Source organism: Choristoneura fumiferana, chromosome 18 (genome assembly GCF_025370935.1).
Source record: "Choristoneura fumiferana chromosome 18, NRCan_CFum_1, whole genome shotgun sequence".
Classification (NCBI taxonomy): domain Eukaryota; kingdom Metazoa; phylum Arthropoda; class Insecta; order Lepidoptera; family Tortricidae; genus Choristoneura; species Choristoneura fumiferana.
In genome coordinates this window covers 8,551,126-8,568,251 of record NC_133489.1, presented here as the reverse complement: position 1 = coordinate 8,568,251, position 17,126 = coordinate 8,551,126, and the positions used below count along the sequence as shown (strand labels likewise).

The 17,126-nt window shown below is 35.8% G+C and overlaps 2 protein-coding genes across 2 annotated transcripts; both read right to left on the bottom strand.

Annotated features, from left to right (window-relative positions):
• Positions 1–506: 506 nt before the first annotated feature.
• On the bottom strand, positions 507–9,422 carry LOC141437867 (uncharacterized). Its single transcript, XM_074101421.1, has 6 exons — positions 9,226–9,422; positions 8,623–8,723; positions 7,644–7,791; positions 7,435–7,527; positions 6,442–6,599; positions 507–704 (listed from the first exon to the last, which is right to left on the bottom strand). Exons 1-6 carry the CDS (start codon positions 9,278–9,280, stop codon positions 513–515), a joined length of 747 nt encoding a protein of 248 aa, XP_073957522.1. The 5' UTR covers positions 9,281–9,422; the 3' UTR covers positions 507–512.
• Positions 9,423–9,515: 93 nt separating this feature from the next.
• LOC141438466 (uncharacterized) lies at positions 9,516–16,683 on the bottom strand. Its single transcript, XM_074102347.1, has 9 exons — positions 16,480–16,683; positions 15,890–16,411; positions 15,639–15,807; positions 14,932–15,210; positions 14,519–14,526; positions 13,938–14,063; positions 13,011–13,367; positions 12,514–12,682; positions 9,516–10,410 (listed from the first exon to the last, which is right to left on the bottom strand). The coding sequence occupies exons 1-9, from the start codon at positions 16,541–16,543 to the stop codon at positions 10,242–10,244; spliced, it is 1,863 nt and encodes a 620-aa protein (XP_073958448.1). The 5' UTR covers positions 16,544–16,683; the 3' UTR covers positions 9,516–10,241.
• Positions 16,684–17,126: the final 443 nt, after the last annotated feature.

Here is a 17,126-nt window from a genome sequence, read left to right as displayed (position 1 = left end):
TGTAGCGGTATAGCACGCGGCACAGAATGCCGAGGACCTGGGTTCGATTCCCAGCGTTGGTCTTATTTTTCAGGTATTTCTATGCATCTATGTTTCAGTTTGTATTTTCGACCAGATTTATCGCTGCAACCTTACGTTTTCAGCCAGCGAGCAAAACATATAGAGTACATTGTATGAGGAGAGGAGCAAAATATGGAAAACAGAGTAGAACCTTAACTACGTATGTCTATTTTTTATCGAGCTGTCGGTCACCTATCTTGCGAATTCTTTTCCTCATGTTGGCTAAGTTTTATCACGCTAAACTTTAATTCAGTACTCGTATTCGTATGGTAGAATGCATCATATTTATAAAATCTTATGATACCCATTATTCCGCAAATAAACCATTTCATTTCACTTCGAAAACGTAGAAATTAAATGAATACCATTAAATTGCAAGAACATTTTTCTTTATTTTATTTGTGGAATAATTGAAAATTGAAGGTAAAATGAAACACGACTGTTAATAACTTTTAAATGTATTTAATAAATTTAACAGATGAAGTTTCTACAACCGGAGAGCTTTCGATTACGGGGTCGTAAACATCGCTGTTTAATTGTTCAGGCTCAGAAACCATAGTATCTGAAGCAGGGGTTGGTTTCCCTTCTGGTTTTGATAAACTTACTCCATTGAATCCCATATCCATACAGTCAAAATGAAGAATCTGAAAAAAAAAACAAAATCAAAAGACTGAAATGTTTAAATCCTCAAATGTTTATCCTCAGGCTAAATAAAAATCAAAAACCAGCCTCACTTTGTAGTTTGCAGAATTCTGTTTTCACAAGGTTTTCACCCTCCTGTAAATATTACTGAACTAATGAATGAGCACACATTTTTCTGTTACCATAAACTAAATTACGGTACCTTCTAAGCCATTATAACCAGCTTGTTCAACATGTACCTATACTATTATTATTATTATTATTCCAAGTGGTCTGAGTTAGTCTGAGTTCTATGATTTTATCTATAACTAGCGCCGTTACCTGCGCCTCCGTCCGCGTAGAATTCGGTTTTCACTATACCTATGGGATAAAAACTATCCTATATATATCCTTCCTCGGGACGCAAACTATGTATATACCCCATTTCATCTAAACCGGTAACAAACAAATAAACAAACAAACTTACAAACTTTCGTATTTTATAATATTATGGTCTGTCCCAGAATTCGAGATACTAAAATGACAGTCTGAAATGTCAAACGTAAAAATAATGAGGCCAGCATAAAAGGAACAGTGCTGCTCCGTGATTTCGGTTTCGTAAATAACCGATAAAATGTTTATTTTACAATAGCAAAAATAACATTAATGCATTCAATATTCTACTTTCCATTTTACTTTATCATACGATAAAGTGATGAAATCTAAGCACAGGTAAAAATACATATTCATCACTTAGTGACAACGTAAAAAATAATACAGATGCTACTACAAAACTAGAAAAACGAAGTTCGTATGGCACCGTCCCTTTCACTCGCGTATTGAATGAGATAAGCGTCAGCGGGACGGCAACATACGAAGTTCGAGTTTTGCATTTCGTAGTCAGGGCCAGCACGGCTACTACGAAATTCGAAAATCGAAGTTCGTGTCGTTCCGTCCTTCTGACACTACTATTTAATTTAATACGTAAGTGAGAGGGACGTTACGGTACGAACTTTGATTTTCGAATTCCGGAGTAGGCCCTCAGATATCACACACAGGGCTTGTTAACGTTACCAAATTCACACTATAAGTAACGTTAAATAACGGTAAAAATCATAAAAATACCTAGTACCGGTATTAAAATTTAACGTTAATTGATAACTTAACATTATTTAACGTTACCTAATTACCGTTATTTTTACCGGTAAATTTACTTTACATTGTAGGGCTTGTTAACGTTACCCAATTCAAAAAAAAAAAAAAATCAAAATCATTTATTCAGTAAATAGGCCGCAATGGGCACTTTTACACGTCATTTTTTAAAACTACCAGCGCTTTCGGAAAGACCATCATTGCCAAGAAGAATGCGCCGCAAGAAACTTGGCAGAAAGTCATTTTTTCAACATAAAATAATTACAAATAAAATACTTAAAAACTACAGTATACAATGAAATAAAAGAAAATACAAAATAATAATAATAATAATACAGGGATGTATGGGGTCCCTTAGTTACAAAACTAAACTCTAACTATAATCTACGTTCAGTGGAAGTGTAGACTGCTTCCACCGTCATAAATTAAAAAAAAATATATATAATAATAATAATTTAATTCTGAAATTTACATTTCAGGTCAAGTAACCATTAAACTTTTGGATTCCGAAGGCAAGCTCACGTCTGCCGCCCCCAAAGTTAGCTCACACGAACTCATGTCATGCTCTGAAAGCAGAGCGGTACCGAGTGCATGGTATTGCTTCCGTTCCCATAAGCTCTATGGGATCGTCTTGGGAGCTTCGACGTCGCGGGCCTGTGACTAGAAATTAAACTAAAAATAAAATTAAATAATAAAATTACTATATAGCAAGGGGATGTAGAAAGTCCCTGAGTTAACAATAAATAAAATTCCTAATCTAAATAATTCAGAGATGTATATAGTCTCTGAATGTCAAAGTAAACTAATTTAATTAACCAAATTATACAATCTTCAGAGGTGTAAAAAGCCTCCAATGTCAAAAACTTAAAATAATTATTAAAATAAAGAAATGGAGATGTATAAGGTCTCCAAATGTCAAACCAATAAATATTTTTAAATTAAATTCTGCAACGTGGACAACGGCAACAGAACCAGAAACTAGACACGAAATGCGCCGGGACACTGCCAAGTCACACTTCACAACACTTATTTATACACCGACATAAACACACACACATACACAAACACGAATACATCACATCACACATCAACATCCTAATTTTCATCGGCTTTCAGTTTAGGCCATGTCGCATCATCACATAAGTACTCCTCAACTTTATAGTAAGCTTTCTTCAGAAGTGCACTCTTTATGTATTCTTTAAAAGAGTTGTGTGGCAATTTCCATGCTTCTACAGGAACTTTATTGTAAAATCTCACACAGTTTCCCACAAAAGATTTAGTAATAAATTGTTAGCGGTGAACCAGTTTAGCGCCTCTGCTAAAGTCTCATTGATGTGGGTTGGATCTTCTTGTTGCCTGTTTACTTTGAATATCAAAGAAGTATCATCTGCAAACAATACTATGTTACATTTCTGTTCTAGCAAGTGGGGCAGGTCATTTATATATACTAGAAAGAGAAATGGACCCAAAATGGAGCCTTGTGGAACTCCAAGCTTCACCGCTGAGCCAGCTGACTGCGTTCTATTTATGTCCACTTTTTGAATTCTTTGGCTGAGATAAGACTTAACCAGGTTAAGTGCTTTAGCTGAAAGTCCATAGTGTTGAAGTTTGCGGATAAGCGTCTCATGCTCCACGCAATCGAAGGCCTTGGAGAGGTCGCAAAATATTCCTATTGCATCTTGCGAATTTTCCCATGCATCATAAATGTACTTCATGAGACTTGCGGCTGCATCTGTTGTCGAACGGCTTTTGTGAAACCGAATTGCTGACTGTGTAGTAGGTTGTTTACATTGAAGTGACGAAGCAGCTGGTTAAGCATGATCTTTTCAAACACTTTACTCAGCACAGGCAGCACAGATATCGGACGAAAGTTGCCAGGATCAGATGAGCTCCCAGCTTTAAACAATGGAATCACTTTGCTATATTTCATTAAGTCCGGAAACACACCATCATCAATGCACTTATTAAATATGACGGCTAGGTACGGTGCCACAATATGGATGACAGATTGCATAACTCGAACAGAAATACCCCAAAGATCCTCCGTATTCTACAGTTTTAAAGATTTAAAAGTCTTTATAATTTCTTCAGAGTTAGTATGTTGAAAATCAAAATTCAGACGTTTATCCTTCGCAATTTCATTTAGATAAGAACTAGCCAGCACAGTGGAAGACTTTAGATCGCGAGTCGTATTTACAGCTATATCTGAGAAAAAATTTTCAAAAGCACCCGCCACTTCTAAATCTGAAGTCAATATTCTATCATCCACTTTTAATTGGAATTGACAATTACGGGGCTTAGATTTACCTGTTTCTGAATTTATTACATTCCATACAGCTTTTACTTTATTTTCAGCGGATTTAACTTTATTACTAAGATAATCAGCCTTGGCAGCAATACATACTTTTTTAAATAATTTGGAATATTTTCTAACGTAGTCTATAAAGGAGAGGTCTTGACTGTGACTTTTCATTTCATAAAGTTCGTAAAGCCTAGTTCTACTCTTATGTATTCCCACCGTGGCCCAGTCACTAAACTTTGCCTTGTTACCGTTTCTCATTTTAGTTCTTAATGTGAAAACTTTTTCGAACTCTCGATTAATTACTGTAGACAGGTTCTTATATAGGACGTTAGGATCACTTCCCTCCATGTAAGGCTCAGGAACGCTGTTGATAATATTTTCCTTGAATTTTTCTACACGGGCTTCTGTAACGGGTCTGTAGGTTATTACTCGATCATTTGTCTGTTTAAGTATTGTAAAACAGGCTTTTTGGCCGCTGTGACCGGAATTAAAACAGTTTATTATTTCCTTGTCCATAGCATCACACTTGCAGAAAATATTATCTAAACATGTAGCTGTGTTAGCCGTCACTCTCGTTGGTTCCTCAAAAAGATGAAACAAGTTAAATGATTTAAATAAATTCAAAAGTCTTCCAGAATATCTATTTGCCGAGTCTAGTAAATTCACATTAAAATCTCCACATACGATGACAGATTTACTACTAGCAAAAACTTGTTTCAAAGCATCTTCCATCACGGGTTCGAACTGACAAAAGTCTGAGGACGGCGGCCTATATACACATAATATGATGTGATTCTCTAATTCAACACACGAAATTTCAATAACTCGTTCAATGGACAGCTGAACTACATTTTTTAGTTCTTTGCTCTTGTAATCGTCCTTAACAATAATCATAGAGCCTCCATGTATAGCCGATTTTCTAGTAAAGGAGCTGGCGATTCTATAATTACAAATATTCAATAATAGTTCATGTTGTTTTAACCAGTGCTCAGTAATACACATTACTCCTACATTTAACGCATCTAGGAATAAACCGATTTCAGTTATTTTGCTGGAGAAGCCTTGTATATTTTGATGAATCAAAATAAAACTACGTTGCTCCTCCGCTGTCTCACGCGTTAGTTTAAAGACTGGCGGCCCGCGGGCGGCGCGCGCGCGGCGTGTCCGGCCCGCTGCCGTCGTCCGCTACGTACCTAGGTTCGATATTAAATGCTAATAACTTTGCTGTGGCTACTTTACACTTTTTCGACAAAAACAATTTCAATTCATTTAATTTAATTTTTTTTACAAATTTATTAGTGTCAAAGAATTGATATTTATTATTATAACAAGTTACATTATACAACATAGCATTCCACTTAGATATTGTAACATTGCGCTCATAAGACAAATAACTAGAATATGGGAAAGCACATAAAATAATCTTATAGATGCCGCGCTGCTCCACAGCTCTGACAGTTCACATTATTATAACGATACCGAAGTAACACTATCGGTAATTTTTGCTATGCTACCGAGTGTTGCCAATTTAGCGCGTGTACTCGCTCGATAAATGAGGATAATCTAAAATTTAACGTTACCCAAGCTTACCGGTAAATAGTAATATAAATACCGTTAAAATGATTTAACGATACTTTTGAATTAACGTTAATTTAATGAATAGCTGATAACGTTACCATTTTTTTACCGGTAAAAAGTTGTATAAGTAACGGTAAATCGTTTAACGTTAATTATCATTTAACGTTAAATCAGTTTGACAGTTGGTAACGTTACCACTTTTTAACGGTATTTAAAGCCCTGATCACACAACGTCATTGTTCATGTTTTTCGTATTCAAGTGGTATTCAACCGATTTTCGTTACTTTACTCGTATTGTCATCGGATGTGATCAGTGCGTTTTCTCGTGTTTTTATTTTGATATTCATATCATAGAATAATAAATCAAATATTCATTATTCTCATATTATTTAGTTAATGTAAAACTTACTTAGAATGAAATTGAAACTTAAACATCAACATCTATAAAAAGTCGAAATATCTCGAAAACGGTCGCATTTTTATTAGACCTATTTTACCTTTTCTAGAATGTCCTAAGTGCCCTACATTTTAGTACATCACGGATCCGTTCATATCTTAATATTTTACGACATACATAGGTACCTACAAAATCTTTCGGTAATAACCGGTTGCGGCACATCACTATTTATGAGACGCAAAAAACAGGTAACACATGAAACGTCATTTTAGTATCTCGAATTCTGGGACAGACCATAGTGGGATAGGATGGGATTGTTGAAGTCACTTACCAATACCGGCGCTTTATCTATTCTGGTGTCCATGTCCATGCAAACATGTAATTCTTGTCCCATAACGGTAATATCAAAGAGTCTAATACATAAATCGACGAGTCCGGGTGGTAAGTACGGCACCGGAATGGGAACGCAAAATGGCGGTGGGTTTCGAGCTGTAAAATACGAACATTGCAAGATAAATCAATAAAAAGGTTTTAAAAATGAACAACGTTATTAATATACCTACTACGTATAACTTTTTTTTAATGCGACCGTATCGTGGGCGAATTTTTTTACATAAGTAACATAAGTTACTCGGTCGATTTATAAAAGTAATATCATGAAACCAACTTGGGGAACACACCACCGTGCTCCCGTGCAATAGCTACTTATTAGCAATCTGTGCGTGCAACACAATTAAGTAATAACACTACTCGCCGCTAGATGGCGCTAAATAAAAAATGGCTGTTTCCCAGACGGGAATTTTATACTATTCAAAAGAAAATAAGGGTCACGTGAATTTTATGGGTAAAACGAAAATACTAATAAACATAATTCTTTAGAACATTTCTTGTCTAAAAATGGTTGTATTAAATACAAAATAACACGGAACAAATACTTTTCATTCAATTAAACGTATTCAATTAAAAACGCAAACATATTTTTGCTTTCATTTTACCGGTAAAATTCAAGTGACCCTTATATTCTTTTGAGTAGTATATAAATAAGACTGCTAAGCTAAAATGGGACTGGGCTGGACACGTCTGTCGCATGCACCCACAAAGGTGGGCTCGCACAGTTACTTGGTGGGTGCCGGAGAACGGCCAGCGACATCGAGGCAGACCGAGAAGGAGATGGCGGGACGATCTGGACACGTACGCAAAGGACTGGCCTGACATTGCGTCAGAACGAGAGTTGTGGAGGTCAAGAGGGGAGGCTTTTGCCCAGCAGTGGGACACTACACAGGCTACTTAAAAAAATAAAAATAAAAAATAACGTTTTACCCACCTGAAAATGAATTCTTATAAATACTAGCATTGTTCATTTGAACGTCCATAGCTATCATATATTCCTCCGGATCAAATGTTAAAATTGCACATGCTGAAAAGTACATAATTAAAAACATAATTAATCTCCTGCGTGACTCTCGTACTAAATGTAATTATCACAGTCAAATTATTGAGTTAGTAAGAAACATATCGTTCAAAAGGACTTACTTTGTCTATCAAATTTGATGCTCTGTATCCTGATGCCAGTGCAGCATGAGCATCGTAGGGCCTCGCATTTACAAGGCCCGCCAGTGAACGGCAGTCGCAACATCCAACCAGGCTTGTACCACGGACGGGGCATCATCTTAGTCACGGTCTGGTAATAACGAAATAAAACATTATTCAAATATACCTACACAAAAACTTTCATCGTTTTTTTCGTTTTGGAGGAGTTTGTTAACAAACATTGTGACACTGACACAAGAATTTTATACATATATTAGAAGATAAGTAATAAAAAACTTGAGCAAGGTTCCTTTTCCATGTAGAAGGTAATAACTTATCCGTACCTACAAACAAGTTGCTGTTTTGTAGTCTAAATAATTAGGTAGGTATGGTAAAGAAATAAAATTATCGAAAGAAAGATAAAAAGGAAAATCAGTACAATAATTTTACTTCATGAACTCATAAATGTTGCCCCTGGAAACCCAATGAATGGAATCCCAGCTAGTGTTTAGCCCCCAGCATAGCTATTGAGTGATTTGGTTTTTTAAATCTCAAAATTGCGGACTTCTATCTGTGTAGGCCTGCATTGCTACACATCAAAACTCAATTCCAATTTTGTTGTTTTAGAGATAAACCACTTAATAAAAACCATAACAATCGAGTGCTCGCTCCAAATTACCTACAAGATACGATTAAAACAGTCAAAGTCATAAGTTAACTACTACTTAACAATAAATGAATCAACAAAATCATTAGGCAACAAATTGGGCGAATAAATGAATTAAATCAAATTACTATTATTATCAGAATAGTAATATCTACCTAGTCTTTCAAATAAATATTTTAAATTGATCTTAGCAAACTAAATAAGAAACGTAGCAAAAATTACATAGTATACCTCAGTAAGTGGTAGCTAATAACTATTCTAATAATATTAATTAAATCGTATATTAAGTATAAGTAGTGATAAAAAAAGTCTAACCTGATTTGTCTCCAAGTCATAATACACAGAGAAATCCGTAACATCCATGACATCGTTGGGGAAAATAGATTTTCCAAACTTATCATCCTTTCGCGAAAATCCTTAAGAAACAAAATTTAAAGTGAAGTATTAAGCTCTGCATAGCTGTTACAACTACATTTAGGCCCTGAGAATAGTATGAGATTCGACCACAAGTACGGATAAGTAACAGAATAACTAAACAGTGTTTATTATTACTATTTTACTAAATGCTATGCATTACTATGCACAGGCAGCTTAAAGCTGATGATGTATATGTGAGGTCAGGAGGAGTGCTTGTTGTCTTTTTTTACATATTTAAATGTGTCTCCGGTATCGAAGAAATTACATGAAGACATATGAAGTAATACAACTACCTACTACTGTCTGTCTGCCTACTTCTCGTAATATGACCGTAACTCATATTGATTAGACATTTGAATATTTACCGAAATATCAACATTAATATTTAAAACAGACTAACAGATACACACACCAACAGACACTGGTTTGTTATAAACTTTGTTTAGTCAATCGAGACGACTTAAAAATCGCAACATGTGATCCAAAGAAAAACCGACTCACCTGCAGAATATTCCAAACACCCCAGCACCAAAATAAGTAGCACCGTCGTTTTCATTTTGAACAGTGAACTTGGCTATTCTTCCTGTCTCAAGGGACACCGTACAAGTAACAAAGTCACACGTAATATATCAGCTAAGGATCGATTTATGTTTAGTATGCACGCTGCGAGAATCGACGCAAACTGTCTTGCGGTACTTTCTAGTGAAAACGTCCACTGCACGCTGTTAACGTTTTTAACTGCACGTTGGTTCTCTCTCATTTCTACGTATTTATGCAGTAAAACAAATGTGTCTTGTGTAAAATTATTTATTAACATCCAAGAATAAATAAATAAATAAATTTAACTAGTACTTGCTACTAACAAGTTATGAAAATTCCTGGCAAATTTTACAACGAATTCGGAACTACTTATATTTTTTATGACATGCACAAAACGGAAACTTATGTCTGATACCTACTTACTTTTAGATAGCATTTCTGAAAGCCTGTCATTGCGAAATTTAGCCAAATTTGAGAGGAAAGTAGTCTTGTTTTACCTACTTAGTTTTCTAGTAATTTTACAACGTTTCGTGAGGAAAAATAAATTATTTGATATTTACACAAACCCCTCTCTCCCAAGTGGAAGTGAGATCCGGCTCCACCCCTCCCCTCTCATAAAACCTCACGTAATTAATAGACGCCCGTCTAGGTAGATGTTTAAGACTACGAGTATGTTGCATGAGGCAACTGGTCTTGCAAATACAATGTAAATCTAAAGCCTTCTAAAGCCCAGTTTAGGTCTGCGAGAAAAATCGTGCAAGTTAGATTGCCTTGCCGCACTCGATTGCCCACTTCAAACTGGTTCGCTTTATGACCTCGCAATGTAATACAACTTGCACGATTTTTCTCGCAGACCTAAACTGGGTTTTACAGTTGAAAGTTACAAGGTACGTATTTATTACGGTATTTTACCTAGAAAAGACACTATTCTTTTTTTCCACCGATATGTAATTGAAGAAGAATAGAGATATTTTTTGCTATTTGCGATCAAAAAGATCAAACAGTGATTTGACATTGTTCTCGTCGTATTCTTCAATATCGTCATCTCCTGCGTCGATGACGGCATCCACTCCACCTTGAGGATTAGGTATCGGGATCCCCCCGTTTTCTTCCGGTCCCACCATAGCCAGGCCATTAGCGCCCATTCTTGTAACAAATAAAAAAAAATACTAAACCAAGGTTTGTCATGCCTTACTATGTTTTTTCACAGCTTGAATCACGTGAATTAATTCATTCAAAAATCTTCAAAAATTGCGTTAATATTTGAACTCATCCTATACTATACCTATTTATATAGCTATGATTTCTTTTCTCTTGGTTTCGGAACGTTCCATCCTTTTCCCAAAATACCCTTTCCCAAAACAATCCCAAAATAACAGTTTCTTAAATCGACCGTATGCCAAAAGACCCATTTCTCATAGCGTCCGTATACCAAAAGACCCGTTTGTCATAACGTCCGTATACCAAAAGACCCGTTACTCGTAGCATCCGTATGCCAAAAGACCCGTTTCTCATAGCGTCCGTATACCAAAAGACCCGTTTCTCATAGCGTCCGTATCCCAAAAGACCCGTTTCTCGTAGCATCCGTATGCCAAAAGATCTGTATCTCATTATACCCGTATCCCGTATTCCCAAAAGACCTGTTTCTCATAGCGTCCGTATACCATAAGACTCGTTTCTCGTAGTATCCGTATGCCATAAGGACCGTTTCTTATTTTTCGTATCGTAAAGAGGTTTCACAAATACACATACTTACCTACGTATTAACAGCGGGTGTTTTGGGAAACGGATAATCAAGACAAACGTATCTTTTGGGAGAAGCACATTTTGAGTAACGGATTTTTTAGGAAAAGCTAGTGACGGGAACGGACATTTCGGGATTAGGTATTTTTGGGAAACGTTTATCAAACCATCGTATCTTTTGGGAGAAGCACATTTTAGGAAACATTTATATTGGGAAATGGATTATTTAGGAAAAGGTACTGACGGGAACGGATGTTTTGGGAAACGGACAGAACGTTCCGAAAGGTTTCCCTTCTATCTCACAGTGTAACAATATTGGTAGAATTTATTATCGGCCTCAAGTCATCCTAATGGTTTTTATGGATAGGTAAGTCAAAAAAATCACGGCAGCAGGATATATATTTAATATACGAGTATAATCACAATTATGTGTATAGGGAAAAGCTATTACGAGTAATTAGTCGAGAAATGATTTTTATCGCAATTAGAAATGTGAAAGTATTTTATGACAATTGTTATATAAATTACTGGTAAATATTGTTCATTTTCAATCTATAAAACACCCGTCATATAAATTGTTTCGGTTTGTCGGCGTCGAAAGTAAAATTATAGAAAATTGTTTACGCTAAATGTCCACACTTGCAAGATAAAGCTCTAAATATTGTGTTCTCGAACAAATAAACTTTGTTTTTTTTTTCAGTATATGACCATGATGATGAATGATGATAGCTTACATATATATTCATGCAAAATTACAGCTTTCTAGCACTGATAGTCCCTAAGCAAAGCCGCGGACGGTCAGACAGACAGACAGACATGGCGAAACTATAAAAGTTCCGTGTTTGTCCTTTTGGCTCCGGAACCCTAAAAACATGTTCCTCGCAACACAATCTTCGCACATTACATTCAAAAAAGTCCAAGTAAGAGTAAAACGGGTATAGGGAGATTCACATCAGATGGATAGACAGACAGTGATCCCATGAGTAGGTATTTCCTTTTTCTATTTGAGTTATCTTAAAATGACAAAAACTTAACATCTATACCTTATACATGAACCATTGATATTGCATTGGATTGATGCACTGTCATAGTAGTTTCACTATTTTTGACTCTTATTATTGTACTTACGTCCGAAATGGGCAAACTGTTGAAACTTCTCATGCATAAATGTTAACATAATTTGTACACGGTTTTAAACAATAAACGTTTCTTATTCTTATTCTTAAACTCACTCTTTGTCGGGCCCTAACCGATCGCTCCTCTCATACACACAAAGGTTGCTTTGAGATCCCTTAATCTGTCATCTCCCAGGATAACAGGATCAAAGGAATTTGGGCACAAATTTGTGCCTCTGGGAGAGGACAGGTTAAAGGGATAAGTAAGTTTGTCAATTGTATATTTTGGTTCTTTTATGTTTTACAATAAAGATTTACATACATGCATACATACCTTAACATCAGTCCTCTTTTCTTTCGAGTTGCGGAACATTAAACGAAAAACACCTACCTTAAACAATCGAAAGCCATGTTAAAGAGCTCGAACTGCCCCCACTGTCCGGTCATCGCTAAGCAAAAGTGAAAGTTCCTTCCAGGGAAGAATATGTTATAGAATTTGGCGCACACTTTCAAGTTTCTTAGTCGTGGCGGGTTAATGCATATCGGCTTCGGATTCTTCCCTGAAATCATAAAAAAATTGAATGTAGTACCTAATATCTATTCCATTTTTCGCCAATTGTCGCGAAAGGCACAGGCATTTCTTACAATTAGGAGGAGATAAAATGAAGGATCTTTTTAAGTTCAATGTTTGGAAAGATGTGTTCTATGTACTTATACATATATCTGCAAGTGATTACAAGAACACATAAAATCTATGAAGGCAGGTAAAGGAAGCATCAGGAGCTGTGCCTGAATGGTGTGACCAAAACCAAAGGCAAGTAAAAACAAAACTGATGAGCTGTAGCTATACAATTTTATGTGTTGAATACATTTTAACGAAGTACCTACCAGACATAGAGTTTTCATACAGAACCCTGTCATTCATTGACATAGCTACATCGAAAGCAAAATCGCCTGGATGGTAAGTGACCTTCATACAGGCTTTTTGATTGAACAAGTCCAGCACATATCCAGTACAACATTTGCAGACTCCATAGGAACACGTGCATCTCCTATTAGGTTCATCGTCGTCGTCTTCCTCGGATGTAGACGTTGTGTTCTGGCCTACTTGGGTCTGTCTAGAACGTAAAGATATTTGGGCGAACTTTCTTGCTTTAAGTCTCTCTAGAAATATCAAAGCGCTATCGGGTACTTCCAGATCTTCCAAATCTGCCTGCGTTATGTTCGTGCTTGCCTGTTGAACGACTGAAATAAAAAACTTTTTTAATGGGAAGGCATATGAAAATTGCTCAAGGAATCTAGTTGCTATCGTATAAGATCAATGATCTACAAACAGAATATAGCTGCATACGTATCGCTTTGGTATTTTTGTTGAAATGCTTGTTCGGGAACTTAGTAAACATATTATTTAGGTAAAATACTAACGTTTACTCAAATTCTATTATAGGTACTATCGCTGCCCTTTTATAGCACATTCAGATTTCTTAAATTAATATTGCATCGCGTGCGGTTCTCCATAGCCTTAAATTTGTAAACGGATATATTAACTTGCATAAAAAGTTGTCTTCATACTTCTTAACTTTAGAATATACTTAATAGAAACTTAGTAACTTTTGTGTATGATCGCGTCAACAACTAGCAAATCTATTAAAAAAGATACACAAAAACCGCCTCAATACGACTTTTTACTAGTGGTGCTTAGGTATATGTACTTTCACAGCTTTGCTTTCACTAACAAGCTCTAGTGAGCAATTTTAGCTTAATTTATTTTTTTACATTTCAAGTTTACGGGGAAAAATAATGAAAAAAAATCACCATTTCCACGGACGTGAGAAAACAAGGCCACTGTCACTAGTAATAACACAAATGGATCCATTACAATTAAAAGCTTGACCACGCGACGCTGCGCGGGCGACAGAATGTGCGTGAATAAAACCGCGGCTCATTTCATGCGCAGATTTGAACCGGTTAGAGGTAAGAAAATATCTCCTTTTAAGTGATCAATATATATTTATGAAGAGAGATTGCACTACCTACCTAATCCAGATGCACTTTATAGATATGTCGGCTTGGTTACAGGACATTTCTATGATTGTTAAAAATATATTTTTGAATTTTGGTATCATTTTACAAATGGGGTAGGCAGAGCACACGAAACGTTACCGCTTCGGAGCCACTTTTAGCAATTTTAGGTTTTAAGTTTGAAATAAACGGTACAATAGTGACAGGTTGCTAGCCTGTCGCCTACAGTATACCTTAACCTATATCCTCAGTCGCCTCTTACGACATCCACCGAAGAAATGGAGAGGTGTAATTCTAACCCGACACCAGGGACTTAGATGGCTTCATTTCGAATAAAACATCATAATTTATTAATACCTTTTAATAAATAATACCTGTTCTACTAAAAAATTAATATGGCTACGTTTGAATACTTTTGAACACATTTGTTCACCATGAAACTAAAATAAATACTTATTCTACACTATTAACATTAACAATATTATTCTGTACTTTTTAGTATTTCTTCCAGTAGCCTATTTCGGTTTATAGAATCTTTATTTCTCATTAAAAACAATTTGTCACTTACATGAGAAACTTAATATCTAAGGTATTACAGTTATAATAACAGTATAGTAGAGAAAACAAGTAAGTTACGTATATAAAGTTAAAGTTTCAAAGTTAAAGTTTTCCGTGATAAGTAATAATTATACGTGACATATATAAGAATACTACGAGTATAGCAACATCCAGTCTGGTTTTTTTTTTCTTTATAAGTTTCGTTAAACATAAAAAAATTGTTATTTACAATTTCCTTCCGTCAAAGAAATCCCCAACAGCGTCTCCAAAGGCATCAAGCGGTCCCCCGTCGTCGCCATCATCACCACCTCCAAATATTCCTCCGCCTCCTCCAAAAAGACCACCACTCTCACTGTCGCCTCCTCCGAAGATAGCACCAGCTGCGTTAGAGAGGAATCCTCCACGATTATCATCGCCATCGCCGCTGTTTCCAAAGAGACTGACAGGAGCAGGCCCTGACGATACTGGTTTTGGTTTTAAACCGGCTTGAACTCCACTGGCCCCTAATCTGTAACAATGCAGCAACAATTATTGACCGGGTTTCAGCTTGAGCAAAAATATTCTGCCTCTCCGGTTGTCTTTTATCCTCTACAAGCCGCATTTCTCAGCCTAATCTCGGGATTTTTTTAGGAGTTATAGCAGAACCATGGCATATAACATTTATTCAGGTTTTTTAAACGACGCATACTACGCGTGTTATGTTACGCGTATTAATTAAAGTAAGAATATATTTTTTCATTGAATAAAATGGCTTCATGCTGAGTGATTATAGCATCCGTTTACTGTTAACTAGTTTTATTAATTTTATTATCATATATATTTTATTTATACAGTAAGTTAAACGAAGGTAATCAATCTTAAACAAGCTATAAACCGTTAATGGTAACATAATGTAATATTTTTTATCGTTTACAAATACTTAATAAAAATAATTACCCGAAACATCGGAAGGAAGCAGAGTATATTTGAAACCCGGCGATGTCCGCATTGATGTCCAAGCAAGCAAACGCGTTGCGATTCCTTATCCGAATGTTTGAAATTTCGGCACAAACCCGAACGAACGGAGCTCTGGCTGGATTGAAACAAATTGGAGGCGGGTCACTAGCTGAAAAACAAAACACACTTGACATTGTGTTCTCGAAAAAAAAGAAGACATTTACCTACATACACCTCATTACACGATTTACCTGAAACTCTACGCCGCACAACAGTTCTGTTATTAACACTCATTCTAACATCAAACACGAAATCTTCAGGCACAAAACTTATGTTACCACACGCTTTCATCTTGAATCTCTCCATTATAGTTCCAGTGCAACAGCCACACTGTCCCTGAACACAGGAACAGGGAAACCTGAATACGGAGCCGTTTACATTTTGTGGTGCTAAAGTGGTGGTTTCTTCATCAAGTAGCGGTTTTTCAGTAATGTTAGCGACTGTTGGAGCATTAGTTATTTCACTTTGCACTATTGGTTCTACAACAGGTGCATCTTGTACTAAATTGGCTTCATTGTCACCGGTTGGTTCTTCTATATCATCTTCGTCATCTTCTATATAATTTTCATCGTCTTGCGCTACATGTATCGGCAAAACTATCGTTGCTTGTTGCCTCAGAACAGGCGTAGGATTTAACGCCTCTCTCCAAATACTTTTTGGAATTTGAAATTTTATGACTTCATAGCTTCTGTCATTAGTTAAAATAATTTCACCTGAAATAAAAATATAAAACAATTAAACAAAGTTTTTTTTTAATATTGTGACAAATGTGGCTACTCACTTAATCCCGTTTGAGTTAAATTTATAAGACAATATACTAGCAATAAGATATTTAATTTTGACATTATTTTTCTACGCGGAGCAGGTCGTTAATTTCACTTTCTATTGAACAGTGTCCTGGCTGGCTCACGGGTTAAAATTGTATGTGAAACAAGTCACCACGAAGTATTTAAGTGATGTCTGTGACTAAGAACCGATACTCATTTTACATGCTGGCACTACGAGCATAAGAAACAAGTTTTAAATATTTAACGCCGGAACAGGAGAAAGTTGGATGTTACTTAAAAGCTATTTATAACTATAACTTTAAACGTTGAGTGTTCGATAATCTGACAGTGTTGACTTCTTTAATTAAAGTAAGTATTAAACTTTTTGAGGAGCTACATGAAACCACTGTGGTGCGAATGCCAATTATTAATGATAGGATGTAAAATAATCGTGCATCAAAAAATTTGGCAAAAAACGAATACGTTTTTGAATCAGAAAAAGTTGCATTCTTAAGATTTGTTTATTGTTATGTAGCACGTATAATTAGCTAAAGCTTTTAACATTTTAGCTTTGATGGTCGCGCACAGAATAAATAAATATCAAATAAATAAATATCACGGGACAATTCACACCAATTGACATAGTCCCAAAGTAAGCTTA

Coding starts and splice junctions, on each gene's coding strand:
- LOC141438466 (XM_074102347.1), bottom strand. CDS start 16,543: ATGTCAAAATTAAATATCTTATTGCTAGTATATTGTCTTATAAATTTA. Junction 12,683..13,010: donor GTATGAAAACTCTATGTCTG/GTAGGTACTTCG, acceptor TTATGATTTCAG/GGAAGAATCCGAAGCCGATA. Junction 10,411..12,513: donor ATGGCTTTCGATTGTTTAAG/GTAGGTGTTTTT, acceptor ATTTGTTACAAG/AATGGGCGCTAATGGCCTGG.
- LOC141437867 (XM_074101421.1), bottom strand. CDS start 9,280: ATGAAAACGACGGTGCTACTTATTTTGGTGCTGGGGTGTTTGGAATAT. Junction 8,724..9,225: donor GTGTTTGGAATATTCTGCAG/GTGAGTCGGTTT, acceptor TTGTTTCTTAAG/GATTTTCGCGAAAGGATGAT. Junction 7,792..8,622: donor ATGACTTGGAGACAAATCAG/GTTAGACTTTTT, acceptor CGTTATTACCAG/ACCGTGACTAAGATGATGCC.